Below are 12,011 nucleotides of genomic sequence, written 5' to 3'. Positions count from 1 at the left end.
GACCCTTCCTTGATCCCCACATCCTCCATCCTGTTGCTCCTTCTGTGCACAGATAGTATTTGTTAGTATTTCTCTATTGCCACCATAATTCCTTTGTATCATAGTTATTTATGTGCCTTTAAAAGCAGAACCTGGCACAATTCCTAGCAATATAGGTTGGTTTGAATAAATGAATGCATGAAATGATAACCATCTAGAAGGATCTTGTGAGATGGGATTTAACAAGTAAAATTTGTTATAGGTAAATATGGATCAAGAAGACCAGTTTTACAAGAATGAAGATGGATGAGATTGGTTTAATAGCAGAACGTGTTAAGAATTATGTAGGGGTTTTGGTTGACAGTTCAGTGTGAGTCAACAATGTAAGGTGCTAACAAAAAAAAGAAAAGAGGAGGAGGAAGGGAGGAGGAGGGAGAGAGAGGAGGAAAAAATGTGAACTATTTTGGATGAAGAAGCTGAGTGTCTGGTTTTACCCACAGTATTGTGCTTGGTTCTAGGTATCATGGTTTTAGAGGTTAAGACTTCTTGAAAAAATTATCAAAATAGACAAACTGCTAGCTAACACAATGCAGAAGAAAAAAGGGAGAAAGCACAAATATACAAAATAAGAAGTGACAATGGAGAAGTAACCATTGAAGCAACAAATAGTAAGAGTCTTTGAGGTCTGTGCGAACACATTTTAAAACTTTGATGAAATGGATAATTTCCTAGGGAAATGCTGATGACCCACATTGAAAGGGACAGAAAATTTAAACAGATAATTTACTATGGAAGAAAGAGAGAATCCTATTAAGAAGCTATCAAAAAAAGTACCAGTTCCAGATTATTTCATAGCGGAATTCTACCAAACTGCCACATATTACCAGATAGTTCCAATGTTCTATGTATTATTTCAGAGCATTGAAAAGGAAAAGAAACTTCCTACTTCTTTTCAAAAAGCAAAGATAATATTGATGCCTAAACATGATAAAGAGAGTGCAAAAAGGGAAACCACAGATTAATATTTATGAATACTCATGAAAAAGTATCATGCATATAGTATTAACATAGCAATAATAAATAGAATACAACATATAATTCACTATCATCAGGTGGGTTTCATTCCAAGAATGCAAGGTAGGCTCATTATTAGGAAATCCGTTAGTATTGTATACCGTATTAATAGGTCTCAGGAAAAGTAATCATAAGATTATCTCAATAAAGGTTGACAGACCTTTTATTGAAATTCAACATCCATTCTTCATTAAAACAGTCAAGAAAATAAGACTTGATTGGTATATTTAACATGATAAAATATATATACCTTAGTCCTAAAACCAGTAACTTCCTAAATTGGGAAACACTGCAAGTCTAGCAACAAGGGTAGGTTGCCCATTCTCTATTCTACTTTGTACCAGAGGTATCAGCGAGCGCAATTAGACTAGAGAAGTTGATTAGAGGCACAAGGCGTAGTTATGAAATAAAACTATTTATTTTTGCAAAAAAATAATAATCCTGGAAATTGAAGAGAATTAGTGATAAAACTCAAACAATAAAAGATAAGGTAACAGGATATAAAATTAACATATTGAAATCAATAGCTTTATATACCCAAAAAGTAGCCAGAGACCATAATGATAGAAGAAACCATACAAGAACTAGAAAAAAAACAGGTAGATTCTTCTTTCACCTCAATCAAGGGAAAGGCTTTCTAACCATGATTCAGAATTCAGAGGCAATATATTAAACAATAAGTGTGATTATATAAAAATAGAAACTCATGGCCAAAAAGACAAAATAAGTGAAGTCAAAAGACAACTGACAAACAAGTATCTGCAACACATGTCAAAGACAAAAGGGTAACATTTCTAAGATATAAAAAATTCTTTAAAATTCTAAAAAAAATTCTAAAAAAAGGGACAAAGGACCAAAAACTTTGATAGAAAAATGAGAAAAAGACAATTCATTTAGATATGAAAAAAATGATAAAAGGTAAAAGGTATAAAATAGATTATTAAACCTACAAAAAGAAGGTTTTTTTAAGATTTTATTTAGCGCGAGAGCATGGTGGGTGGGGCAGAAGGAGAGGGAGGAACAGGCTCCCCGCTGAGCAAGGAGCCTGATAATGGGGCTCAATCCCAGGACCCTGAGATCATGACCTGAGCTGAAGGCAGATGCTTAACTGACTGAGCCACCCAGAGGCCCCTACAAAAACAGGTTTAAATTCATAATGAAAGAAATGAAAATTAAAACAACACTAAGATAAAATTTCTCATCACACTGGCAAGAATTCAAAGTGCGACAACATATTCTGTTGGCAAGGCTATGGAAAAGTGTGCTCTCATGCATTCCTTTGGGAATGCAAACAGATACAACACTTTTGGCAGGGAATTTGGCAATATCTGATAAAATTATCCACCTGCTTGCCTTTTGATCCAGCAATCCCACTTCTTGGAATCTACCCTGAAGGTAGACCTGTATCAACATGAAAATACACATGCATAGGGCCACTCATTGTGGTATTGTTTGTAATTGCAAAGCCTTGGAAAAACTCTAAATGCCCACATATAGGAGAATGGTTGAATAAATTATGGTATATCCACATAATGGAGTACTACAGTAGCTGTAAAAATGAATAAGGAAAAATCTCTAAACCAGTATGGAGTGATTTCCAGAATATATTAAGTGAAGCAAAGTGAAAAGCACAAGTGCAAAGAGAATATCAATGCCGTGCTATTTTTCACACAAGAAAGAAAGGAAAAAGTGGAGCTCACGAAGTTGGTTATGTGTGGAGTGAGTAGGAGAGGGTGGAAAGAACTCAGAGGAGGGAGTGGAGTAGAAAGAGTGATGGGGTGGGGGGTGACACCTTCCTGACTAGATGTTTTTGTATAGCTTTGACTTTTGGAATCTTGTTAATCTTTAACCTAATCATCCTAAATGTGGGGGGAACCCACAATGGACTACTGATACTAAGAAATGAACCCACTGTATTACAAATGAAGAACAGAACCATACCAAAGGGGGTGGGGAACTAACTTAAGTGACTTTGAATCAGTATTTTGACTAATACTGTAAGACTAAAGACAAAAAGAACTATGCACAAATACTATATTGTGGTTAGTAATTTTTTTTTTAATTTATTCATTTGAGACACAGAGATACAGAGAGAGAGAGAGAGGGAGAGAGCATGAGCAGGGAGAGAGGCAGAGGGAGAGGGAGAAGCAGGCTCCCCGCTCAGCAGGAAGCCCGATGCGGGGCTCAATCCCAGGACGCCAGGATCATGACCATCTGAGCCACCCAGGCACCCCTGTGGTTAGTAATTTTTCACACGGTATGAGTTAGCAAGTCTGATGCTGTTTTATATGTTCTCTAGGATTGAGCAAATATTAGTAAATATATAGAGGAGAGTAAGAGTCGGGTTTCTCACTGGGAGAAAGGAGTTACAATGAAGAAAAGGGACTGGAAGGAGTGAATTCTGTGGGTTGGGTTAGAGGAGGGATCCGTGTAATTTATGCTGTAATTCCTGGTATGTCTCTCTGTCAAGATAAGTAAATGCAGACATGTGTGTCTGTGTGTCTATATCCACGTATTTCCTACTCTACTACTGAGAGGGCCAAGAATGTTACCGCAGTAACAATGAGCACAACTCATGCCCAAAGTTTGGTTTCTAAAAGCTCTTCTCCAATAAAAAGAATCGGAGTTCTTTTGAGAAATAGCTGATTCCAGAGCTGGGCAAGGAAAGTACAAGATGAGGAGTGTGGAATATCTTCTGATGCCAGAAGGTAAGGAAGTGTTCAAAAAACATGATCGGGCCATATGATCCAGCAGTCCTACTTCTGGGTCTGTATCCAAAAGAATTGAAAGTGGGATCTTGAAGAGGTATTCGCACACTCATGTTCATAGCAGCAGTATTCACAACAGAAGTAACCCACGTGTCTATCAACAGATGAATGGATAAGCAATATGTGGTGTAAACATACAAGTGAATATTATTCAGTCTTAAAAAGGAAGGAAATTCTGACACATGCTATAATATGGATGAACCTTGAGGACATTATGCTAAGTGAAATAAGCCAATCACAAAAAGGCATCATACTGTATGATTCCAGTATTTGAGTTATCTAAAGTATTCAAATTCATAGAAAGTACAATGGTGGTTGCCAGGGGCTGAGAGGAGGGGGAAGTGGGATTTGTTCTTTAACGGGTGCAGGGTTTCAATTTTGCAACATGAGAAATACCTGTAGATTCATTGCACAACAGTGTGAACATACTTAACATTACTGAACTGTACACTTAAAAATAGTTGAGATGACAAATTTTATGTTATGTGTTTTTTACCACAATTTTTTATTTATTTTATTTATTTATTTATTTTTTAAACAAGAGGTACTTTTTTAATTTTTTTAATTTTTTTTGAAGATTTTATTTATTTATTTATTTGAGAGAGAGAGAGAGAAACAGCATGAGAGGGGAGAGGGTCAGAGGGAGAAGCAGGCTCCCCACTGAGCAGGGAGCCCAACGTGGGACTCGATCCCAGGACTCCGGGATCATGACCTGAGCCGAAGGCAGTCTCCCAACCAACTGAGCCACCCAGGCGCCCTATTTATTTTATTTTTTAAAAATATTTTATTTATTTATTTGACAGAGAGAGAGAGAGAGAGCACAAGCAGGGGAAGAAGCAGAGGGAGAGGGAGAAGGAGGCTCCCTGCTGTGCAGGGAGCCCAATGTGGGGCTCGATCCCAGAACCCTGGGATCATGACCTGAGCTGAAGGCAGTCGCTTAAGCAACTGAGCCACCCAGGTGCCCCCACCACAATTTTTTAAAAAGTGACTGGAGCATATGAAAAGGATACAGAAACCAACATTCGTCCCAATTTGAGCAGCAAAATAAATAATGATAGTAATGGATTAATATAATAAATAAATAAAAGTGAAATAAATACCCGTGAGCCCATACTGATATAAATAAGTTAATAGGGGGAGAAGGGAGAACTCCTCCTCATATTAGGAATTCCAATTAATAACTGTAGAAGGAATGATGGAATTAGAAAATCATCATTTGGGGAATGTCATAGTAATCAATCAGGAAAAGAAAACTCAATGATTTTTCAGGAAAGAAAAATCGATGTTCAATTTAAAATGGAGAGGTAAAGTGATGATGAGAAAAAGGATATTTTCATAGTCTCAAAGCATTTTCCCACAATATACTTACCAATTACAAGGGGAAAATGGCAACTTTGCAGTAGGGAAACCTGGCAGACACTACTTTAACCATTTGATCACAATTAATTTTACCAATAATGAGATGTATTGGCATCATGTGCCTGTTGATATGATGCACTGCGAAGGGTACAATAGGACTTCTGTGTTATTCTTGCCCAAAATCTATAACCTGAATTTAATCAGTAAGAAATTTCAGAAAAACCCAAGTTGAGGGACAATGTACAGAATAACTGGGCAATATTCTTCAAAATTGTCAAGATCATGAAAGAGAAAGATTTAGCAACTGTCCCAGATTGGAGGAGACCAACGAGACATGACAGCTAAGCATAGTGTGAGATCTTGGATGGTAAAAGGACAGTGGGACAATTGGTGAAGTTTGAATATGGTCTGGAGATTAGTTAATGGTATTGTATTAGTGTGGATGACCTGTTCTGATCTTGTACTGTGGTTCTGTAAGATGTAAACATTTGGGGAAGCTAGGGAATGGGGATTGGGGAACTCTCTATACCATTTTTGTTACTTTCATGTAAGTATGAAATTATTTCAAAACGAACACTTAACAAAATAAAAATAATACTTAGGGGTTTTGAATAACCCACTAGTGTGGGTCGACAGTGTTTTCTGGTGGCCAAGGAAGGAAGAAAGAAGGAAAGAAAAAAAAAAAAAAGAAATGTCTAGAATGAGGAATCTTCATGTCTCCTTTTATACCCAGAGTATTATGTTAGGTTCTAGATGTCTTGGTTTCAGAGAGATTTAGACAGGAGATCAATAATACTTGAAACCATTTTATGTAAGGGGTGTTGACCTTGGCTCGCAACTGGATATATGTAGGAGCACTTAAGGAATATTGATATACCTGGGCCCTACCGTCAGAAGTTCTGACTGGTCTGTGGTGGGCCCCAGACATTAGTATTTTTAAAAAGCTTCACCGGTGCTTCTGATGGGTAATCAGGGTATAGGAAACCCCTTCATTAAGGGAACTGGAGTGTTTAGCTAGAAGACTCAGGTTAGCTCTTCAAGAATCGTATGAGGGAACTTGGGAAAAATAAAGCTTTCTAAGTTATACCCCCTGGAGAAAATTCAATGGGATAATGTCTACATGTCTGTGTTTTTTAAAAGCTTCCCTTGTGATCTTGATGCACAACCAGGGATGGGAACAGTGCTTCTCAAACTTTAATGTGTGTATGAATCACTAGGAGATCTGTTTAAAGTATGGGTCCTGATGGAGTAGGGCTGGATTGGAGCCTGAGAGTCGGCATTTCTGATGGGCTCCCAGGTGATGCTGATGCTGCTGGCCTGTGGACCATACTTGGAGTAGTAGACAGCTACTTAGTGTAGATTATTACTCAAGAGACCCAAGCACTGGATGTGGGGGAGAAACTGGTGTAGACTAAGGTGACTTCTGAGAGTTTTAGGGAGATTCACTGAAACCTCAGGGATACATTCATTTAGGTGATAGTGTGGTCCAGTGAAAAGAACATTGGCTTGGGAGTTAGAATTTCATAGTCATGGTTTACTGTTTGGGTGACCTGGAACAAGTTATTTCACCTTTTTTGAGTCCCAGTTTCCAATCGACAATAGAGATACAGTAAAATCTCCCTGGCCTATTAGCATTAGGAAAAATGTGTTCATGGGGGACCTAGCAGAGGGGCGCCTGGCTGGCCCAGTAGGTAGAGCATGTGACTCTTGATCTTGGGGTTGTGGGTTCTAGCCCCAAATTGGGCATAGGGTTTATAAATGAATGAATGAATGAATGAATGAATGAATGAGGGACCTAGTATAACTCTTGACACAGAGTAGGTGTTCAGAACAGTGGTGACTATTATTATTGTTCATGCTGTAGAATCCTCTTTTGTTGAAGACGAGAGCTGAGATTAATGTGCATGAAAAGTACTGTTAGAACCTCTGATCAGTTTTGTATCAGACAGGACTTCTATTCAATAGCCAACAGAAGGCTGTGGTTATTCAAGTAGAAATGATCTTGGCCTAACGTAAACCATTTGTTCTCGTCTGCCCCTGCATTATTAACTTTTGCAGTCACTTTAAGTCTCAGCCTGACGAAATGTTACAAATGATTCATCAACTCAAATATTTGTCATGCACCTGTTACTCTAAAGTCCAATAATTCTGAACTGTTGTCACTCCCTGCATAGAGCATAGTTCAGACCTGAGCTCCTTTGAGCTCACTGTCCCCTTTGCCACCCCTCCCCAACCCCCAGAGTGTGGGCTCAGGTTGGGCTGGTGCTCTGAGAGCCCTGTGTGACACAGGACATCCTCAAGATCAGAGCTGAAGTGTGTGGGAGGGTCAGGGAAGGCTTCCTGGGAAAGGTGATGCTTTTTTTTTTTTAAAGATTTTATTTATTTATTTGAGAGAGAGAGAGCAGGAGAGGGGGGAGGGTCAGAGGGAGAAGCAGGCTCTTCGCTGAGCAGGGAGCCCGATACGGGACTCGATCCCGGGACTCCAGGATCATGACCTGAGCCGAAGGCAGTCGCTTAACCAACTGAGCCACCCAGGCGCCCGAAAGGTGATGCTTGAGCTGAACCTTAAGAGGAGGGCACCAGGCTCAGGGAGGGAGAGTGGCTGGATGGCTCAGTGTGTTGGGGGCACTGCGCATGGTTTGGACAAACTGAAATGTGGCAGGCATACGGGAGGGTAGTGAGTAAAGCTGGAGAAGAGGTAGCAGCCAGCACATGAGACTAAATGCAGCTAAGAAGGTTGCATTTTATCTTGAAGATAAGAGAGGCCAGTGAGGGATTTGAAACAGGAATGTGTGGAGGGTGGGTTGAAGATGATATTAGGTACAGGGAGATTGGTTAGGAGGGGGTTTTTTATAATTATTTAAATTCAGTTAGCCAACATATAGTACATCATTAGTTTTCAGATGTAGAGTTCAGTAATTCATCAGTTGCGTGTAATACCCAGTGCTCATCACATCACGTGCCCTCCTTCATGCCCATCACCCAGTTATCCCATCCGCCCCCACCTCCCCTCCAGCAACCCTCAGTTTGTTTCCTAGAGTTAAGAGTCTCTCATGATTTGTCTCTCCTCTGATGACTTCCCATTCAGTTTTCCCTCCCTTCCCCTATGATCCTGTGTGCTGTTTCTTATATTCCACATATGAGTGAAACCATATGATAATTGTTTTTCTCTGATTGACTTATTTTGCTCAGCATAATACCCTCCAGGTCCATTCATGTCAATGTAAATAGTAAGTATTCATTCTTTCTGATGGCAGAGTAATATTCCATTGTATATATGAACACATCTTCTTTATCCATTCATCCGTCCATGGCCATCTCGGCCCCCTCCACAGTTTGGCTACTGTGGACATTGCTGCTATAAACATTGGGGTGCACATACCCCTTCGGATCACTACATTTGTATCTCTGGGGTAAATACCTAGTAGTGCAATTGCTGGGTCGTAGGGTAGCTCTATTTTTAACTTTTTGAGGAACCTCCATGCTGTTTTCCGGAGTGGCTGCACCAGCTTGCATTCCCACCAACAGTGTAGGAGGGTTCCCCTTTCTCTGCATCCTCGCCAACATCTGTTGTTTCCTGACTTGTTAATTTTAGCCATTCTGACTGGTGTGAGGTGGTATCTCATTGTGGTTTTGATTTGTATTTCCCTGATGCAAAGTGATGTTTAGCATTTTTTCATGTGTCTGTTGGCCATTTGTATGTCTTCTTTGGAGAAATGTCTGTTCATGTCTTCTGCCCATTTCTTGACTGGATTATTTGTTTTTGGGTGTTGAGTTTGAGAAGTTCTTTATAGATTTTGGATACTAGCCCTTTATCTGATATGTCATTTGCAAATATCTTGTCCCATCCCGTAGGTTGCCTTTTAGTTTTGTTGGCTGTTCCCTTTGCTGCGCAGAAGCTTTTTATCTTGATGAAGTCCCAAAAGCTTGTTTTTGCTTTTCTTTCCCTTGCCTTTGGAGACGTATCCGGCAAGAAGTTGTTGCAGCTGAGGTCACAGAGGTTGCTGCCTATGTTCTCCTTTAGGATTTTGATGGATTCCTGTCTCACATTTAGGTCTTTAATCCATTTTGAATTTATCTTTGTGTATGGTATAAGAGAATGGTCCAGTTTCATTCTTCTACATGTGACTGCCCAGTTTTCCCAATACCATTTGTTGAAGAGACTGTCCTTTTTCCACTGGATATTCTTTTGATTAGGAGTTTTATATGTAAGCTAGGTCAGATCCCAGCTGTTACCCTTAATGCCTTTTCCCCAGAGCAGAGTGGTTTACTACAGAGGTACCCTTTTGCCTGCCTGGTCTGCCTCCCACCGTGCTGTGGTTGTGGAGTAGGAGGGAAGGAGCAGAGCTTGGGCGGGAGTCTGGCCCATATCAAGCAGAAGGTGCAGCCACCCCTCTTCTGCGGAGTAAGTTGGGTAGCACGAAGCCCTTGGTCAATGCTTGGACCACATTTCCTGTGTTTCAATACCACGTCTGCTCTGTCCTAGCTGGGGATGTTGGGGGAAGTTACGTAACTTCTCTGAACTTCATCCAGAGAATGGAGAGGATACTGACCCTTCAGTGCTTTTGTGAGAATGAATTAGATGGTGATAATGATGAAAATAATAATGACATCAACTATGTGGCAGGTCCTATTTCAGGTACATTCATTAATACAATAAAACACACATCAAACACCAAAACTAGTGTGTAGTTCATGCAGGTATTGGATTCCTACCCACACCACCTGCTGATAACGCACTTCCTACAGTTTGTCAGCAGCTGATAGATTATTGCCTTAGTACTGTCTTACAAAGACTTCATTTATTCCCACATATCGACACAGAGAAAATAATGAAGATTTAATTTAAGCTCAGGAAGCAGTCAGGGAGTAATTTCCAATATCATTTCATTGACGAAGTACTTGCGGCTTAGAAATCAAGTGTTCTTTAACCAGATTGTAACTTAATACCCGTTAGCCCTTGAACCTGATTTTTACGTTCAGGGTCTTGGGCTTCTACAGAAACCAGACAGAGCTGATGCTGCTTCTGGGACATTGTTCACATGTTATTTTGGTATTTAGTGCCCATCTCCAGAAAAAAATGCATAATCAGAATAAACACCTGACTGCAGGCTTTGTGTAAGGGAGAAAATGGAATATGTAAGGTTATCCTAGGACGGGGATGAGTCATATGTCCCTATCTGGGCCCATCAGGCTTCTGATGATACTGGCTGGCTTAGTCTCACAATAAATGAAAGTTCTCCCTCCCCCCTGCCCAGGTCTTCAGGGCACTGCTCACCAAAGCCTTTCTTTTCCCTCTTTGTGCAGGTTTTAGGCAACTAGATCCTCTTTGGCGTTATGAAGCACGGATTAACACTAACTGTGTAGCAATCCCAGGATTATGGGCTCAGGAGACTAAATCTTGGGTTGACCCTGAGATGATTTCAGTTAAGTCTCATTGTGAAGAGCGATGGGAGAGGCGGTTCTGAGCAGGTTTGCTGTTTATTCCTAGTTCCCCAAGACCGGCCTTCTGAGTATCACTGTCCATTGTGCATTCGAGACACGGGTGATCGTTCCTGGAAGCACAGTGGGTTGCTGGCAGCAGTGATTACACCCGAAAACTGGCTGTGCTTCTTGCTGGGCCTCATCCCTGCTCAACAGAGAAAACACAAGGAAAGCAGGAGTCCTCGTCATTGAAACACTCATCTGCTTATCCGTGTCTACACTGCCACCAAGTCAGCGGTTAACTTTCCCTGAAGATTAGCATTAAACTAGAAATTTTAGCACATGTTCCATGTTTGACCATCTTTCTTCTTTATTTCCTTGAAACCTCCTCCTCCCTCTGGATATGGATTTCCCACCACAGCCCATTGTCAAATGCTGCCTTAGAAGGTGCAGGGCAGAGGAGAAGAATGATACGCAACCTTTCTCTTATTTCCGCCATTGATTTTCCAGCAACAGCTTCAGGCGTATGTGGCCTGGGTGAATGTACAGCTCAAGAAGAGGCCAGCAGTGAAGCCGGTGCAGGACCTGCGACAGGATCTTCGGGATGGGGTGATCCTGGCGTATCTCATCGAGATCGTTGGTCAGTTGGCCCTGGACTCTGATGCCAGAACATGCCTTCTTTATCCTCCACATGCCCTCCAGAGCTGTTTGCAGCTGCTTTGTAATATATGGAAATGGAAGTATCAAAGGTTTAACATGCTTGCCCAACGTTAATTCATTTATTTATGAGTCAACAAATTCTGTGTGCCGGGCGCTGATTTATGCTTTGGCAATGTGATTATGAGCACGGTCTGTGCTCTCAGGAGTGTCCCAATCTAGTTGGAAAGACTGGAAAGTGAACACAATTCCATTCATGTACTTAGGACTCTGATGGGGTCAGGACAGAGAGGAGCACGCGGGTGGATGGAGGCACCCAGTCCGGTCCTAGGGTTCAGGGATGGCTTGCCAGAGGAACTGATGTCTAAACCAAGGCCGGAAGAGGAAATAGTAGTCAGGCCAAAAGAAGGAGGGTTTATCAGCAAAAGGACCCCTCCGCGACACTCCCATACCGCCCCACGAAAGGGCTCGTCCTCAGGGGGCCCTGGAGCTGTTGCCAGGCACTCTTATTGGATGGTATCCTACCCTATGTCCATAGCATTTGTCCACAGCTCTGTGACTATGATAGTATCGCTGTTCACTGAGCAGGAATTGTTTTCCTATCTCTCCCCACAGACTGAGCTCTCTAAGAGCAGGTACAGTGTAACTTTCTTTTCCTGTCTCCACAACTCCTATCCAAGTGCCCAGCACATAATAGGCACTCCGACATTTATTGTTCTTTTAATCAGCTGACCTTGCTTAGAGTCCTTG

The 12,011-nt window shown here is 41.1% G+C and overlaps 1 protein-coding gene across 6 annotated transcripts in view; it reads left to right on the top strand.

Moving 5' to 3' along the window:
* DIXDC1 (DIX domain containing 1) overlaps window positions 1-12,011 on the top strand; it is a 59,815-nt gene that overhangs the window by 11,099 nt on the left and 36,705 nt on the right. For all 6 annotated transcript variants that reach the window (XM_064577442.1, XM_054512305.2, XM_045895049.3 and 3 more), the window contains one exon: window positions 11,115-11,244. In XM_064577442.1, the coding sequence (XP_064433512.1) occupies window positions 11,115-11,244 (130 nt within the window). The remainder of the gene's footprint in view (window positions 1-11,114; window positions 11,245-12,011) is intronic.

The sequence above is a fragment of the Mirounga angustirostris genome, unplaced genomic scaffold, assembly GCF_029215605.1.
Source record: "Mirounga angustirostris isolate CCGP_5_RB_7025 unplaced genomic scaffold, mMirAng1.0.hap1 SCAF_13, whole genome shotgun sequence".
NCBI classification, from domain to species: Eukaryota; Metazoa; Chordata; class Mammalia; order Carnivora; family Phocidae; genus Mirounga; species Mirounga angustirostris.
Note: the sequence above shows the minus strand (reverse complement) of the source record. Positions and strands in the feature narration are given on the sequence as shown.